Raw genomic sequence first — 18,980 nt, forward strand, 5'->3', positions numbered from 1 at the left:
CGCAATATCCGGCTGGGAAGTTTCATATACTCCGATGTTTGGCACAGAGCAATGTGAAACCTGTGACCGTGATTTACAGTTTGTTCATTATGAAACCTCAGAGCGCTCGCTCATCATCCATACTTGCACCTCTGGTTGTTGGGGGAGGGGAATGGGGGGTGTTTAGAGAGATGCTGATAAATCTGAGAACTTCCTGTAGCCTCTCGTAGAGGTTCTGTATGCCCCCCGCCCCCCATTATCGTGCGCTGGCATCATCTCCCTCCTTCCCCTGAGAGGATGTGGTACAGCGACTGCGGCAATAAATTCATCATCATCATCATCATCAGCCTCATATTTAGTGAGAAATCAGAAGATATCGTCAGGATAAGCGATCGGGCGAACGGGGACACTTACTGCGAGAAGAGTCACAAAGGCGCACTTGTACAAGAATCTAACGACCTTTCTGCCTTTTGTGCCGCCCTTGCCAGATTCATGTATTCTTTAACTCGTTAACGGCCGGGTGTTGAGACCCTTTTTAGGGATTTTACCTATGTGTGGATTTTGCTCCCCTAATATATATGTTTTTTGTTTTCTTCAGCTACCAAAATTATTTTTGTTGTACGTGGTGGTTTTTTGTTTTTTTTTCCCCCCATGACATATAGGGCTAATTTTTATATCATTGTTTTTTGGGTTTTCTTGGGGGTGAAAAGCTAAAAAATTTTCATTACATTTTTATTGTTTATCTTTTAAAATTGGTATATTTACATGAAAAAAAGGTGTTCCTCATTTTTGCTTTGGACGTTTTGATATATAACTTTGTGTAGTTTTGGCTCACAGGGCACACATGGCGACTGTTTGTTTGACAGTCGGTCAATTTCTTCATGTATATATTTTTATTCTGTAATTTATTTTTTTTTTGTACTATTTTTATATATATTTTTAACAAACATTTTTAACAAACTATCTCCCCCGTTACGTCATACAAGGTCTCCGGAGGTCATTCACATCGTGTGTTGGTGTTTCTTTTTATTTCATACCTTTGCCCTGTCTCTGGTTCCTCCATATGAGCCGCAGTTACGGGGGAAACCTCCCCCTGCAGCGACAATAGTCAGTCAGAGCTGATCAGGGTCACATGTTCGCCGGTTCGCATAGTAGAAGTAATACTTCTCAGTCTTTAGTACATATCGCTCACTGAGGGCCCGCACCGTACCTTTGCTATCGGCTGGGGTTTAAGCCCAGGACCAAGCGCCGTGTATTAACTGGGAATAGTCCTTAACCCCCGACTGCTACAGGGCATAACTGTACATCCTGGCAGAGGGGTATTTAGCGCAACAAGATGTACAGTTACACCCTGAGGATAGCGAGAGAAGAGATCTTGCGCTATCTGGCAGCAGGAGCTGGCAGTTACCAATAGCCGGCATCCCACTGCAACAGCGGGGGTGCATCGGGACAGCGACCCCCGCCGTTAACCCCTTCCCTGCCGCGATCTATGGAGATTGCAGCAGGGGAAGGGTTCACAGAGGGAGCGCACTCCCTCTGTGACTTCATCGGACTCTCGCGATATAATCGTGGAGAGCCCAACTGGTTGCCATGGCAACAGGACTCCAGACACCGGCATCCTGTATTGCCAGTGCCTATGATCGCTAGTATATGTGATAAGGCATTGCAGGAGAGAAGTCCTGCAATGCCTTATCATAGCGATCACCGGTGCTATGATGTAAGCCCCCCCAGAGGGACACAAATGGTGTGTGTGTGTGGGGGGGGGGGGGGCTTATGTACAAAAAGAAAAACGTTAAAAAAAACAAAAAACCTTTTTGTGCTTTTTCTCATACTGGCACAAAAAATGTTTCATAAAACTAAACTCCCACATATTTGATATCGTTTTGTCTATAATGACTCATACAATAAGTAGAACACACTTTTTTTTTTTCCTGCACGGCATAAAGCATTAAAAAAAACTGAGGCAAAATGCAAATTTTTAGCATTTTACCTCCCAAAAAACATTAAAAGTGATCAAAAAAGCCATATTTACCCCAAAATGGTACCACTAAAAACTACAGCTCGTCTTGCAAAAAAATAAGCCCTCGCAGAACTTTGTACATGGAAAAATAAAGTTATAGGACTTTGAAGAAGCCATTTAGAAAAAAAAAATTCCAAAAAAATCCTTGTAATCGTACCGGCCCGCAGAAAAAAATGTATTATCATTTATGCTGCATGATTAATGCTGTTTAAAAAAAAAGTTTTCTCTCCCTACTATCATGAAAAAATTAATAAGTTTTACAATATAGTCTATGTACCCAAAAACGGCACCAATAAATACTACAGTTCGCCAAACAAAAAAACTGCCATATAGAGGCGGTTACATGTGATACTGCCATATAGAGGCGGTTACATGTGATACTGCCATATAGTGGCGGTTACATGTGATACTGCCATATAGTGGCGGTTACATGTGATACTGCCATATAGAGGCGGTTACATGTGATACTGCCATATAGAGGCGGTTACATGTGATACTGCCATATAGAGGCGGTTACATGTGATACTGCCATATAGAGGCGGTTACATGTGATACTGCCATATAGAGGCGGTTACATGTGATACTGCCATATAGTGGCGGTTACATGTGATACTGCCATATAGTGGCGGTTACATGTGATACTGCCATATAGTGGCGGTTACATGTGATATTTCTATGTATTTCATGTTGAATGTAATACCTCCATATAGAGCAGGGTCCATATCACAGTGTTCTATAGAGGTGCCTCTGTGATACTTCCATGGGGTGTAAGGTGTACGTGACATTTCTATATAGAGTACGTTCTACACAATACAGAACATTCTATAGATACTTCTATATGGAACATTCCTCTGCACATACCTGCTGACATCTCACCACCCCCCTCTGTGCCAGCAGGGCAGGAAGACTTGTGGTTTTTATGGTTTAGGGAGGGGTCTTACTGACAACTTGAAAATCTCACACACGGACGGTTTGTGGCCGGGTATAGGATGGCACGATAATTGGCTCTGTGTCTCTGTGACCTGAATTTATATATAAAATCTTTTTTTTTTTCATGTTTTTTTTTCCGTGGGGGGGGGGGGAGCGGTGTGTGCCAGAACCTTCTCCCCTGTGACGCGCGCGGTGATTGCAACACCGAGATTTCGTATGTAGTATAACGTGAAGAACAGAGAAGGAGAAAAGGAAATGGGTGCAAATCTTGCAAAAGTGTATGCCGCGTCAAGTCCGAGCCGCGTAACACTGAGGCGTTACTGAGCCAGACCTTAAAAATCAGAAATGTTCACTCCCTCCTTGTTGTATCTGTTTGTTTCTTAAATTTTTAAAAATATTTAGAAATTTTTGTAATTAAAGTTTTCCTTGCTTTCAAATTTTAATTTGATGTTTATGAATGTTTGTCGTTTTTTTTAAGTTTAAAAATTTGAAATTTTTTAAAAATTTTTATTTCCCTGCAGCCCCCGTCTTCTAAGGTTTCGTTTACTCTCCCCGCATTTCCTTGTGCATCCACATTTGGTTTCTCCCTTGGTGCTGGCCATTTGCAGAGTTAGTCTTTGTGGCATTCATGGCCAATAGTTTGTCTGTCCGCAGGGGTGGAGTGTTGGAGGATAAATGTTTCTTAGGTGCCGCGGGAGGAGAAGCCCAAAAAACGCCCCCCGCCTGCCCCGGGGTATTTAGAGGCAAGGATGAAGCTACATTAGTGAAGGGAAGTTGAGCTCCGACTGGATGATGGGTTTTTTTTTTTTAAATCAGATTCATCATCCAATGAAGCAGTTTATGTTCTAATGACCAGCAGATTGACACCAGTAGGTCAAGGGTCAAGGGTCGCCGACCCTCGGTAATTTACTGACACACAAACATTTATGAAAAATGTTAAGATAATGGTTCCCTCCAGACCAAAAACCGTTCCTGATGAAGCATCAGCAACCGCTGCCTCTGGCCCCATTCATCAACTTGGCAACTGCATTGTGGGATGGGAAGGTCTGGTTGGGCGGCGCTGCAATCTGCGGCGATGATGTGCGCTTCGTTCACCTGACCTAAGGACGATCTCAACACATTCTGCTTGAGAGAGAGCCATCGTTCACATTGCCTGTAATGAAGAAAGATCGCCGTGTGAACATGAGAACGAATAAAGTTGTATCAAAATGAAGCGCGCCATTGTTTTTCTGGTGAAATTCTCTGCCAGTCTGATATATCACCCACCAACCTTGGCAGTATAAAAATCCAAGATGGCAGCTTTCAAAATGGCCGTCATGTTGGTGGCATGGCCATCTTGCTTGGCAACTTGTATACGAAATTGGATGACCATCTGCCAAACTATTTTCATTCCGGATGGGTGTTTTCATGCTTTTGGGACAACCTGGAGAATATTAACCCCTTCACAGTCATCCAATAGTAAATATATGTTGGGTGGTCATTAAGTGTATATGGAGCCAGCTGAGGAGCCGAGTTGGCTCTATGCACGGTGGCTATCAGTTGTTTCTTATAGTTGATAGCCTCTGGCAACTGCTATAATCTGAGTTAGCGCTGATTGCATCAGTTAACTATTTAGGTGCCAGGGTCAAAGCTAACCATCTAAACAGGCAGTGGGAGGGGAGTCACCTTCTACGCCCCATCAGCACACCTGCTATGCGATCAGGGGGTGTGAATAGGCTACTACGGAACCTACTGAAGGCCCCTGGGGCTACTGTGCATAGATGCCTGTCAGGCCCTACCTGTAGCAGGGCTTGATAAGCAAAATAAAAAAAATCGTTATACACTGCAATACTGAAGTATTACAGTATATCGTACTAGCAATCAAATGAACACAAGTTCAAGTCCCCCGTGGGGAGTAAATACAATGTAGAGAAAAAGATTTATAAATGTAAAGTTTTATTTTACCAGTAAAGTCCGAACTATTAAAATCTCACAATATTTATTTTATATGGTGAAAGGTGTTAAAAAAAAGGGAATGTCAGAATTACAGATTATTTTGTTATCCCAGTTCCTAGAAAATCAGAATAAATCGTGATCAAACAGATGTTTCCCAAATTGGTAATAAAAACTACAGCTCCCCCCACAGACAGAGGAGCCCTCAGAGCCCGATCACTGAAAGAGTTAATTACCAGACAGAAAGCGACTGCTGGGTGAGAAAAGGGTTTATTAACCTAAAATAGAAAAGCCTAAACCTTATAATTTGGTATCGCTGCAATCATCCTGACCCGGAGAACAAAGCCCATGGCATGAAAACTACCCCCAAACAATGAGGTTTTAAGGTTTTTCCATCCCTTATAGGGTACATTGAGCGGCACCACCAAAAAATACAACTTGTCCTGTAAAAAATAACAAGCCCTCATACGGCTCTGTCAATGGAAAAGGGAAAAACTTACAGTGCTTGGAAAGCTGGGACACAAAAACAAAAACAAAAACTTTAATCCTCTGGTCCTGGGAGGGGGCACTTACTTTATAATACTCGTCCCCAAAACTTGTTTTAAACTTTTGAATCTTTTTGATTTGCTCTGTAGTATGTAGGAGCTGCAGGGTGAGGCTGCACCACCAAGCCACGGTAGGTGAAGACAATTTCCGACAATCGCATTTGTCTGTTACGCCATCTGACTGACTCATATTGGCACCCGGGCGTCTGCTGCCCACTTTGTAGTGCAGCCTCACCAGCCCTTTCTATCTGACTCATCAGAGGTGCGAAAACAGGAGGGATTTCTATTAATTCATCCTGCAGGTGTGAGAAGCGACACAAGACACAGACGCCACCATGGAGGAAGCCATTTAATGAGGGCCAGTCATTCGTTATTGGTACCTGTAACCCCACCGCTCCCATGATGCATCACTCACATCAGCCCCATGTCCCCACTGGAGCCCAAATAGTCATGGGAGCAGAAGTTAGCTACTTCCTCTATCACTACGGGCACCACTCAACAAGACTACCCAGCATTCCTTGTTTTTCTACTTCTGTCGCTGTAGCTTATGAGGGATGAGGGTCGTCCCACTGAGCTGAGATAGAGAGGGGGAGGAGTCTCTGAATGACCGAGTGACAGAGGAAATATCCCCATGGGACATAAAATGGAAGATATTGGTATACAGAAGGTCCATATATCATAGTGCCCTGTGAGGTGCAGGACAGTTGGTTCAAGCAGCTATAGGGGGGGACTTATGTAAAGAATGTAAGTGTACTATCATACAGTCAGAGGATAGCCCCGCCCACAATACTACGAGTATCACAAGAGCGTGTAAGATATGATACTATCTAGAGGTTAGAAGCATAACTGTGCAAAAAGTGCAACCGGTCAACCTGCATATAAGTTACATACAGATCATATCGGTCATTTATATGCAGTATCATCATATGCCCAGGACTCCAGATACAGATACAGGAGTTATACAGTATTCTTGTACATAGGGGGCAGTATTATAGTAGGCAGTATTATAGTAGTTATATTCTTGTACATAGGGGGCAGTATTATAGTAGTTATATTCTTGTACATAGGGGGCAGTATTATAGTAGTTATATTCTTGTACATGGGGGCAGTATTATAGTAGTTATATTCTTGTACATAGGGGGCAGTATTATAGTAGTTATATTCTTGTACATAGGAGGCAGTATTATAGTAGTTATATTCTTGTACATAGGGGGCAGTATTATAGTAGTTATATTCTTGTACATAGGGGGCAGTATTATAGTAGTTATATTCTTGTACATAGGGGGCAGTATTATAGTAGTTCTATTCTTGTAAATAGGGGGCAGTATTATAGTAGTTATATTCTTGTACATAGGAGCAGTATTATAGTAGTTATATTCTTGTACTTAGGGGGCAGTATTATAGTAGTTATATTCTTGTACATAGCGGGCAGTATTATAGTAGTTATATTCTGGTACATAGGAGGCAGTATTATAGTAGTTATATTCTTGTACATAGGCAGTATTATAGTAGTTATATTCTTGTACATAGGGGGCAGTATTATAGTAGTTATATTCTTGTACATAGGGGGCAGTATTATAGTAGTTATATTCTTGTACATAGGGGGCAGTATTATAGTAGTTATATTCTTGTACATGGGAGGTAGTATTATAGTAGTTATATTCTTGTACATAGGAGGCAGTATTATAGTAGTTATATTCCTGTACGTAGGGGACGGTATTATAGTAGTTATATTCTTGTATATAGGGGGCGGTATTATAGTAGTTATATTCTTGTACATAGGGAGCAGTATTATAGCAGTTATATACTTGTACACAGGGGACAGTATTATAGCAGTTATATTCTTGTACATAGGGGGCAGTATTATAGTAGTTATATTCCTGTACGTAGGGGACAGTATTATAGTAGTTATATTCTTGTACATAGGGGCAGTATTATAGTAGTTATATTCTTGTACATAGGGGGCAGTATTATAGTAGTTATATTCTTGTACATAGGGGGCAGTATTATAGTAGTTATATTCTTGTACATAGGGGGCAGTATTATAGCAGTTATATACTTGTACACAGGGGACAGTATTATAGCAGTTATATTCTTGTACATAGGGGGCAGTATTATAGTAGTTATATTCCTGTACGTAGGGGACAGTATTATAGTAGTCATACATTTTAGGATTGACCACTGCTCTACTTATGTAAACATCAGATGTACCTGGAATTGCTCATTGAACATTTTCACTATTAAACCACCTTTCTATATCTGTGTAGACTTTGCTCTTGGGTAGACTTTGGTACTTGGAGCAGATCATACAGAATCTTTCCCTCCAGTCAGTGTAAACCTTGACACCATAAGCTTTCCTCCAGCGGAAGAACTCTTGGTAGCGTTTTGGGGTTATTGTAATTAAAAATTCTACTAGGTGTTTGGGTGATGGAAAGTCTTCTACATGAATAAAGGAGTCTGGAGGTATAAACTTCTCATAGTTTTCTCGTGGTGGACCCAGCACAATAGGAATGGCACCAGCAAGAAAAGCGTTCCTCCACAGCTTCTCTGTGATATAGTCTTTATGGACAGAGTTCTCCAATGCCAGATAGAAGAGGTATTTGGACAACATTGGGAGAAGACACGAGGAGCATAAAGGTTTTCTACTGGCTTTACCAAACACATCAACCTTGAGGTATGAAGAAAACTCCTTGTAAAATTTGGCCCGTTCTTGAACCTTATGGTAATTACTGACCACCCAGGAGACTAAACCCGTCTTTATAGTGGCATTCAATACCATGGTCAAGTTTGGAACCATCTGTCCATATGGCACAAAGATGTCCGAATCCTCTCGATAAGTCATTGTCCAGTTGAATGTGCTATTCCATTTCGAAAGTCCTTTGGTATTGGACGGAGATTCTAGAGTTGCCCAAACCCACATCTGCTGAGAAGGTCTAGGTCCGGTAGGCAGTTGATGACTATCATTGTCCAGTTCCTTGTGGTGGAAGATGACCACATTGCTATTGTTGAACATGTTCCGGTCATCCGTCAATCTACAGTTCTTGACGTTGTAGACATTGAAGCAAACATTTCCTGAGAGGTTCATGGGCTTGTGAAAAGGCCAATGCCAAATCAATATGGTGATCTCATTGTGAGATGAAGCCAAGCTTCCTTTCGAGTCAAAGAACAGAACAAATCGGATGTTCCAAGCAAGTGTTGCCAAGACAAAGACACTTCCTAATGTAGACCCCTGCCTCAGTCTCTGGGCTACAGCCATTTTACCTGAGGAAGAGCAGGAGATCCTGGTTAGACAGTTAACCCATTAAGATCGGAAACCATGGGGAGGATGGAAATTACTAATTGTTTTTTGATTCCTAAGGAGAGTGATGGCACCTACAGAATCAGTTCTCCATTGAGGGACCCATCATTCAAAAACCCATCAGCTGGAGCTCTACCATCTTCTAACATGGCCCATTGACATAGCAGCTGACTAGTAGAGTTTTCCATTATCCTATGTAATGACCATGACACTGAGCTCATCTGGGTTATAACCTCTTCTGGGATGAAATGACCCTGAGGTCAGCTGATTGCTGTGGGCACTGTTTTTTGGTTCCTACAGTGGCAAATTAATGGATGACCATGTACTACTTGATAATGCCAAGTCCACTAGACCAGAACCCAGTCAGGTTTAGTCCATAAACCTTAAGAGACCCATGGAGTGAGGTCCAAAAACCCTTTGAGACCAAAAGTTGCTAGTTTGGGACTTTAGTCTTCCCATATCCAGCAGTGGGAGCCCCCATGGTGAACTACATTACTCAGTCACCAACTCCTTTAGGATAAATATAGGAAAATATATTTTTGAAACTTTTTCAAAGTCTTAAAATTAAAGCTTTTAAAAAGTCTAAAAACCCGAATTCTTGTAATGACCTGAGTATGGCATAATAGCATCATTCTGACTCTTGGAAGAAACTCCTATAACCCACCTGGATGTGCAGTTGCTGAGGTCCCGGGTCACACAGTGATCAGTATATAGAGGTCTGGGATGTCCTAAAGCAGGGTCACTGGCTGGAGGTTGTAGGTGAAGGCTGCATAGCAGTGGTCTCCCCTGCCTGGTGTCTGCAGATGGTCAGGCCCTGGGCAGGCAGAGATTGCAGGCAGGTCTCAGTGGAGAATATGTGAAGTGTCTGCAGAGTTTCATAGCTGCCATCGGACTCGGTTCCTTCTGCTTTTTGACCGCCTGTGCCCTCCTCCTTCCTTTCCACGAACCTTTGTGTTTGTCAGATCTGTACCTGCAGTGTTCCGCTATATGACTGCGGTCGTCTGTGCTTGGTGCCAGTCATCTAGATACCAACTTCACCAAAGACCAGCACTGGTAGAGTCTATGCCCACTTAGAACCTCAGAATACTGCTGCAGAACATGATTATACACCTCAGCTGCTGCAGAACCCTTTACTACACACCTCAGATGCTGCAAAACGCCATACTACACACCTCAGTTGCTGCAGAACCTCATACTGCACACCTCAGCTGCTGCAGAACGCCATACTGCAGACCTCAACTGCTACAGAACCCCATACTACACACCTCAGCTGCTGCAGAACATGATTATACACCTCAGCTGCTGCAGAAAAGGATTATACATCTCAGCTGCTGCAGAACCCCATATTTCAGACCTCAGCTGCTGCAGAATCCCATATTTCAGACCTCAGCTGCTGCAGAACCCCTTACTACACACCTCAGCTGCTGCAGAACCACAGACTACACACCTCAGCTTGCAGAACACCATACTACACACCTTAGCTGCTGCAGAACCCTATAATATACATTTCATCTGCTGCAGAACCTCCTAACACACACCTCGGACACTGCTGGACCTCATCATGCACACCTCAAGAGCTGCAGAAAATTGTAATATACACCCCAGCTGCTGCAGAACCTCTGTGGCTCCGGGAGGCAGAGGGGGCATCAGGGAGAAGAGGCAGAACTAAAAATAGCCACTAGTAATAGTTAATAGTGCCCAATGTATTCTTAATAGTCTACAGTGCCCCTGTGAAATAATTATCTATCTATCTATCTATCTATCTATCTATCTATCTATCTATCTATCTATCTATCTATCTATCTCTCATATGGAGCATGCTGGTATAAGTTATACATCCTGTATATAGTGATATGGAGCATGCTGGTATAACCTGGGTGTCTCCTGTATATAATTATATATGTACAGCTGGTATAACTTGGGTATCTCCTGTATATAATTATATATGTACAGCTGGTATAAGTTATATATCTCCTGTATATAGTGATACGGAGCATGCTGGTATAACCTGGGGATCTCCTGTATATAATTATATATGTACAGTTGGTACTAGTTATACGTCTCCTGTATATAGTGATATGGAGCATGCTAGTATAACCTGGGTATCTCCTGTATATAATTATATATGTACAGCTGGTATATGTTATACATCTCCTGTATATAGTGATATGGAGCATGCTGGTATAACCTGGGTATCTCCTGCATATAATTATATATGTACAGCTGGTATAAGTTATACAGCCTGTATATAGTGATATGGAGCATGCTGGTATAACCTGCGTATCTCCTGTATATAATTATATTTGTACAGCTGGTATAAGTTATACATCCTGTATATAGTGATATGGAGCATGCTGGTATAACCTGGGTGTCTCCTGTATATAACTATATATGTACAGCCGGTATAGGTTATACATCTCCTGTATATAGTGATATGGAGCATGCTGGTATAACCTGGGTATCTCCTGTATATAATAATATATGTACAGCCGGTATAGGTTATACATCTCCTGTATATAGTTATATGGAGCATGCTGGTATAACATGGGGATCTCCTGTATATAATTATATATGTACAGCCGGTATAGGTTATACATCTCCTGTATATAGTGATATGGAGCATGCTGGTATAACCTGGGTATCTGCTGTATATAATTATATATTGTAGAGGTGCACTACAAAGAATGGCCTGTAGGGGCAACAGACAGGCATTCTGGTGCCCGAGAAAAGGGAAAATGCCCACAGGTGTGGTCAGGAAGTGGGATATAAGGGTACATTCCTGCTACAGGCAAGGGAGATGTTGGCTGAGAGAGCCAGAGAGGACCTGTGCAGCACAGCAAAGCTGCGGCAGGCCAGTGGCCTAGGAAAGGCCAGAGTCCAACAGGAGTGACCACCCTAACCTTAACACCCAGGTGGGGTGTATGTGGACTTCTATGTTTTGTTGAAGAACGTTATATGCACTCAGTTTACGTTGGTTGTACTGTGAATAATGACTGGCAGGAGCCAGGTTTTAAAGGAAATCCGCGTCTCCAGAGAGTACTTCTACGTGGTCGGTGCCCATTCCGGTCTGAGAGTTGGCGATCCGCAGGCAAGTGCACCCCGCTTGCTTACATATGGTGGAGGATGCGCTGGCACAAGTGGAGTGGTGCACAAAACAGCATTTAAAGAGCCAGGAGGCTGAATTTGCGGTTGCCGTAGGGGTGACAAACGTCTGCTGGAGGCAGTTTAAAGGGCCAGGAGGCCGAAAAATTGTGGTTGCTGTGGGAGCAACAACAGACCAGACTGAGGACGTCTACGAGGTGGGTTGGTAAACCTGTTGCTTTATTTAATCATTGTGGACTGTGCAGTGAAGATGGCGGCCGTTGCAGGAGGCAACCAAAAAGAGCCATGCTGGGGGTGTCTACAAATGGACTTATGTATGTACGGGTGTCCAGTGGCAAAGTGGCCAGCAAAACCCCACTGGTCTGTGTTGGAGGCTGACTACAGCGCTTCGAGGGCACAACAGGAGGTGTCCCGCCAAAGGACTGTGATAACCATCCATGGAGTGGTGAGACCAATTAAAAGACTGTGCGGTCTGTGCGATATGGACCTGACGGTGAACAAATTGATGACAATGTGGTGAAAATGCTGCATAACAGGATGTTTTCCTTGCAGGAGGGTGTCAGGAAAATGGCAGTGTGTGCATTGGGTGAAAAGAAGTCCCAAAACTGTATTGGGGATAACGTGTTGCAGAAAAATTACACTAACCTTGAAATGGGTGTGGGGGATTGTGGGATGTTTTCTGTATATGATATGTGTAGTAATGTTCTGCAAATGAAGTCAGGGTTTGAACAGGGTGCAATGAGGAGTGCAGCCAACGCCCATGGGGGAGTCAGGGCAAGTATACCTCTAGTGAAAGAGGGAAGTAATAATGAAGATAGTGCGTGTAGGACTAGAAATGCTGGAGTGAGTAGTACTATGCCTTCAGAGAGAGAAAAGATAGATTGTACTAAATGTGCAAAGAAGAGGAAAAAAGAAGAAAAAGGCTGCTGCTAGTGAGACAAGTGAGGTTATCAGTGCAGATCCTGAGGTTCAGGGTGAGACAGCAAGAGAACGCTTGTTTAAACTTCAGGAGGGATTTGCACTAATGCAAGCCCATGAAGAGATACAAGACCTCAGAGATGTAGCCAGAGATTAGGCTAATCGCAGAGTATGTCTGGAGGCACAATCTGTCAAGTATGAACAGGACTGTAAGAAACTGCAAATGAAAACCCAAGAGTTGGAGATGACGTGTTGCAAGTTAGAAAGAGCTTCTACAGATGCACGGAATCAAACTACAGGTTTGCAGAATCAGGTTGCAGAGTTGAACATGCAGTTAGCAAAGAAAAATGGTGACTTGGAGTGCCAAGTAAGTCAGCTCAAGGAAGAGCTGGAAATACAGCAAGCTGCGTGCAGTCAGGCAGAGAAGCAAGCAGAGATCTTGAAAGACTTACTGGGTTACAAGGAAAACCAGGAGGCATTGCATGAGAGACTGGTGTCCCAGCTACAGATGAGCCTGGGTGAGGAAGCTGAAGAATATGAAGCTCAAATCCAGGACCTTAATGAGACCCATGTGCTAGCTATGAAGGAACTGTCCCAAGCTGAAAAGATGAATGAAACCTTAAAAGAGGTCAAGCAGGCAGTGGAAAGCAAGTGTACTGAGCTTACCCATAAGCTGACAGTCCTATTGCAGGCTAAACAGGAGACTGAATGCAAGAGAAATACAGTAGAGATACAGCTTCAAGAGCTACAAATAAAAATAACTGAAGGTGACAGTGTGCAGACCGCATTGTCTGAGCAGGTGAGCAGGCTGCAGGTGGAGCTGGAGGCTCAGAGTGAAGAGTCCCAGAAGTTACTGCAAGAAGAGACACAGCAGAGGATTGGTCTCAGAGCACACCTGAAGACAATGCAAGATGAGAGAGATGTGTTCCTCAAGCAGGTACAGGAAGATGCAGAAGCTAAGGGAAACCTATCAGAGCAGATTGTAACACTTCAGGCTGAGGTGTCTGACCTAAAATATAGACTGGAGAAGAGTGCTGTGTGCTTGGATTCTGCGGAAGAGCAGAAAAGAGAAATACAAGAGGAGTTAGAAGCTACAAGGTAGCAGTATGAAGAGAAGACAGCTGCCTGTGATAAGCTTGAGAAGGTTAAAGTATATCTTCAGCAAGAGGTAGAAGATGTTTCTGTGGAGCTTGGTCTCCAAAAGGAGCTTGTGTCCAAACTAAGAAAGACGCAGCAAATATGTGAACAGCAGTTTACAGAGGAGAAAATCAGGTCTGCAAGATATGTCACTGAATGTGAGCGTGCTGAAGAAAGGGTCTGTAAGAAAAAGACTGAAGGGTTAACATTGACACGCACCCTGAAGATGTCAGAGAAAAAGGGGCTGTTCCAAAAGTTCGCCAAGAATTCAAGCATGAAGATGAAACGCTGGGCAGCACAGGGTCATGTTGCTGAAAAGAGGGTTAAGAGACTAGTGCGGTCTAGGAGCCAGTTCAGACAGCAAGTAAAAGAGAAGAAGGGCTTGTGGAAGATTCCCGATAATGATGCTGGAAAGCGAACTCTGGTACAAAGAAAACGCAAGGGCGTGGTCCAACGACCGGTGGCAGGAATGAAGAATTGTAAAAACAAGACACAAGTGGTGAAGCATACCAAATTATGTGAAGGTGACCTGGGCACTCCAGGTGAACAGGTTGTAAAGACTGGGACAGTCTGGAGGAAAGAAATCACTTCTGTAAACAAAAGAAAAGTCATTAAGGTGAGAGCTGAGCAAAAGATGCAGACTGAACAGACCTCTGAAGTACAGGAGGCAAAGGAGAAGGCAGAAAGTGAGGCTACTGCAGCTGAGAAGGTCTCAGAAGTGGCAGCAGAAATCTTGGAAGAACTGCAGCAAGAGTATAAGGACCTCAAAAAGCAAACCCAGAAAGTGAAGGAACGGGTTGTCCAAGTGGTGGAAGCCGATCACAGGGATGCTGGCTCCAAGGACCAACTCATTAGTGAACTGAATACTACCAGGCAAAAGTTAGATTCAGAGGAGAAGGAACTTCAAAGAATGCTAATGGGTCTAACCGATGATAACACTATACTAAGAGAGGAAATAGAACTGTTACAAAGTGAGGAGAAGATGATAATTATAAAGCTGAATGGATTGAAAAATGAATTAGAGACTGTAATCCATAGCAAGGCCATGCTGGAGCAGGAGCTACACGAGCAACTGGAAGAGTACAGAGAAAGGTTCTTGAGCTAGAAGAGACCTTCAAAATTGAGGCTCAGTTTGAAAGACTTAACAAGCCGTTGTGCGCTGAAATGGAGGACTTAGTTAGCTACAAGGATGATGGTGAAAAGACGGTACAGGAACTAGAAAAGTCTAAGGAAGTAGAAGAAAGCAAGATTCAGTTAGAGGAACTTGAAGAGGAATTACAAGCCACAGAGGATACAAAGCTGCACTTGGAAGTCAACCTGCAAGCTGGGAGGACACAGTCTGAGAGAGATCTGCAAGGATGTGATGAGCCAAGTGAAGTCAAGAAGAAAGAACTTGTCAGACAAGTAAAAATAGAAAGAGACCCCCGAGCCTGGGGTTTTGACCCTGGAGGGCCAGAAGAGAAATGTGTGATATGGCCTACGGCCTTTAATAAAGGGGGGGGGGGGGGATATATGTAGAGGTGACCCGCAGCATGTCCTATTTGCTGCAGGTATACGCGCGGACGGCTACCATTGTAGTCAAGCGTAGCACAGCAGAAGTACAGCGTGAATACGCACCCCGCCCACCGTGTCATATGATGCGGCGGGCGGGTCATGTGACACCGCCGGCGTGTCATATGACACTGCCGGGGGCAAGTTTGGGGGGGGGGTGCCGTGACGGACTCCGCTGCGGTATTCTGCTTGCGGAGCCCGTCACGGCTGTGTGCATAAGGCCTTATTCTATCCCCACCAACCAGTCCTGAGCTAAACACCGGGGGACACATATACACACACCAAATGAGGTAGCTATATAAGTGCTGTGGGGTCCCAACTCTGGGCCACTACAACTGTGAAATCCCCTGCTATTGGTCAGCCCCTCTGTGTTAACTGAGCCCTGATTGGCTGAGGAGGAGTTAATGTGGAAGGTGCCAGAAGCTTCTGAAAGGGGAGATAATATAAGACCCTGCCAGTCCTGTTTCGTTCAGCTCACAGAAGCGTTCACAGAGAGATCTCAGGAGAGATGAGAGAGAGTGTAGAGCAGAGAGGAGAGTGAGTTATCTGTCCCTACTCTGCTGGTGCAGCATACAACACCCGATAACTGCAGGATTACTGCCAGCCTTTGTATTTGGAGACCAGCAGGAGTGAAGATTGCCTGGATTGGACCTTAAGTCAACCTCAAGGCTTAGATAAGGTACAAGCGCTATTGTGAGGGGATACAGACCAGTGATAGTACAGGAGAAGCTGGAACCACCTAAAGTAAGTTACTCTGACAAGGCTGTTGGCAGAAATATACAGAGATGTTCCCCAAGCTTGTGCACAGATACACATACTGGAGATACCGTGGGTTTTACAAGTACTGTGATTGCTCTGGTACCAAATGTTCAGTAAATTTCTGATTTCTGATTTCCCGAGTTCCCGGACTCTGCCTTGTCTGTCCTGCACTGAACATCTCAACCCCCATCATCCACTAGTTCATCTATCTCTTGTAACATAGCGGATGGGAGTCAGAATATTTAGCCACAGTGAACCTAAGCTGATACTCCAACTCCCGCTGGCTACAATTTTGGCGTCACGAACAGGATCAAGTCCTCTGTGCCTTAATTTACAGGGGTCAATCAATCAATTTGTGTCTTCTACTTGTGGAAACCAGAATAGAAGAGGCTCGGAAGAAACAACAACTGGATTTCAACAAGCAGACTAGAGCTGAACCGTTCCACATCGGAGACAAAGTATGGCTGAAAGACAATCACTAAATTGGTCAACTAGATACCTAGTGGGAAAGACAAAAATATAATTACGGCCATACTATGCCCTAGAAGTGATGTCTACTGCATCAAGCGAGAAGACCAGGAACCCAAGATTGTGCACAGACACTGGCTGAAGCATTGTTTTACAGAACACATTCCTTCTGACTTAGAATTCCAAGATGCATCACCTGAGTATGTGCAATCCTCTGAGCCTGAGAGGAACGAAGGACCAGTTTTCAGGTAATGGATCCCACCAACCCATGATCTTGGTCTTCGGACCATGGTTGGCCGTGCACCTGCAGAAGCCTGCATCAAGCAATACAGAACTTCTACCTTCAAGGACTGCTACCCTGCAGCCTGAACCAGCACCCTGTTCTTATAGAAGGAGAAATCCCTGAAAGAAGTAATAGAGGACAGCTACCCGCAAGCTACTTGCCTTCAGTTCTGAACCAAACTGACTTTCTTTGTTCCCCTTTTTTACCCAAGTTGAATCGACGCCCCAGTTCCCCACATATATGAAACCGAAGACTAGTTGTGTATTCCTTTTCAAGCAAACTGAACTATTTCCTTGTTTGTTTTCCCCAGTTCGGTAACCAAGTCCGTGCCCTTAGTGACTTCAATCCTCAGAGACCCCCTTAAAACATTGTATTAATATGTTACACAACAGCCTGTGAGCCCCACCCACTTTTAGTAAAGTGGCGAGCGAAATGCAAAAAGGCACAAATGTTGCATATTTTTGCACACGCAGGTCTTGCACAAAAGTTTTCAAACTTTATACACCAGAAAACTGCTGTAAATGTGTTTGTGTATTCCCCCTCAAGTGCCTAAGAGTGGTCCGCCTCCCCTTTTTGAAGACCCCCCCCCCCCCCCAAGACACTCCGGTGCGGCTGCTATTATTTCCACCATATAATGCGGAAGGCTCACACGACTACTCCCATCGTCTGTTGGACGCGGCGACATCCATCCGTGGGCATTCTGTAATATTATCTGCAGACCAGGAGCGTCTGGGAACGGATAGCCTCGGCAACTAGATGATCTCCAAGCTGCACAGCGAAGAACATCATCATCGTCGCTGCAGAAGATGCAACGTCATCACCAAGGAGTCAGGCTGCAGCTGTTTACACACATGTGAAGGTCAGAAGGAAAGCGCTAGCAGGGTCCTCAGGTCTTGTCCACTCGTGCTGCCGCTGCAAGGAGGTCCGAGGGGGTATTCAGAGTCCTTCCACGTGGAGAACCCAGATATTAAAGGGGCTATGCAGGATTAGAAAAAGATACCCACTTTTTTCCAGAAACAGCGCCACTCCGCTCCACAGGTTGTACCTGGTATTGCATCTCCGCTTCTTTTGGGGAGCCGCCAAGCCTTTATGCTGCCTGCGACAATGTGTGAAATAGTGCCCCCCGCTTCCCCTACAAAACCCCCCACTCATTTTATGAGCACTGAGAGCGCCAATACACAAGATACAACACATATATGCACCACTGAGACTTCTCAGAAGTGACAGAATAATTGTGACTCTCTTAAGGGCCACAGGAGTAATAGTCTATGAGGAAATGTATAAAATGTGGACCGTAGAGGCGCGACCCTCACACAGAAATAATGCCAATATTGACTGTTTTAATTTCTTCATAAAGAAGAACCAGGTTGACAACCAGGCCACATTTTTTACATTTCCTTATAGCCTATATGTTACGCTCCGTAGTAGACGGTTGGCGTTGGTGGACAGGCAGCACCTCACCCTATCTTCTAGAAAGGGAAATCAATCCTATAGGTGAAGGAGCTCCAGCTCTTTCTTTTCTTACAGTAGTAATAGTGACCCCCCCCCCCGTAATGGCCCCAGTAGTAAAAGTGACCCCCCTAGTGGCCCCAGTAGTAAGTGTCACCTATAGTGGCTCCAGTAGTAATAGTGACCCCTATAGTGGCCCTAATAGTAATAATGCTCCCCCCTCTAATGGCCCCAGTAGTAATAGTGACCCCTATAGTGGTCCTAGTAGTAATAATGCCCCCCCCCCTCTAGTGGTCCCAGAAGTAATAGTAACCCCATAGTTTCCGCAGTAGTAGTAGTAGTGTCACCCATAATAGCACCAGTAGTAATAGTGGCCCTTATACTAGTGATAGTGATACTAGTAGTAAAAGTGCCCCCTATAGTGGCCCTGGTAGTAATGGTAAACCCCATAGTTTCCCCAGTAGTATTAGTGTCACTCATAATAGCCACAGTAGTAATAGTGACCCCTATAGTAGTACTAGTATTAACCCCTTACAGCTCCGGGGCGTAAGTTTACATCCTGGTAGCGGGGTACTTCCTACAACAGGGTGTAAACTTATCTCCTGGGGA

The 18,980-nt window shown here is 44.1% G+C and overlaps 1 protein-coding gene across 3 annotated transcripts; it reads right to left on the reverse strand.

The window, feature by feature from the left end:
- Window positions 1–3,844: 3,844 nt before the first annotated feature.
- On the reverse strand, window positions 3,845–9,740 carry FUT7 (fucosyltransferase 7). Of its 3 annotated transcripts, none has more exons than XM_066579719.1 (3): window positions 9,369–9,740; window positions 7,656–8,667; window positions 3,845–4,082 (listed from the first exon to the last, which is right to left on the reverse strand). In XM_066579719.1, the coding sequence occupies exons 2-3, from the start codon at window positions 8,660–8,662 to the stop codon at window positions 3,866–3,868; spliced, it is 1,224 nt and encodes a 407-aa protein (XP_066435816.1). In that variant the 5' UTR covers window positions 8,663–8,667; window positions 9,369–9,740; the 3' UTR covers window positions 3,845–3,865. The 3 variants fall into 3 exon arrangements, with proteins under 3 accessions (XP_066435816.1, XP_066435818.1, XP_066435817.1); XM_066579721.1 differs by having other exon boundaries at window positions 3,954–4,082; window positions 7,618–8,667; XM_066579720.1 differs by lacking the exon at window positions 3,845–4,082 and having other exon boundaries at window positions 7,483–8,667.
- Window positions 9,741–18,980: the final 9,240 nt, after the last annotated feature.

Source organism: Eleutherodactylus coqui, chromosome 10 (genome assembly GCF_035609145.1).
Source record: "Eleutherodactylus coqui strain aEleCoq1 chromosome 10, aEleCoq1.hap1, whole genome shotgun sequence".
In the NCBI taxonomy this organism is placed as follows: Eukaryota; Metazoa; Chordata; class Amphibia; order Anura; family Eleutherodactylidae; genus Eleutherodactylus; species Eleutherodactylus coqui.

Coding starts and splice junctions, on each gene's coding strand:
- FUT7 (XM_066579719.1), bottom strand. CDS start 8,662: ATGGCTGTAGCCCAGAGACTGAGGCAGGGGTCTACATTAGGAAGTGTC. Junction 4,083..7,655: donor GTCTACACAGATATAGAAAG/GTGGTTTAATAG, acceptor TCTTCATTACAG/GCAATGTGAACGATGGCTCT.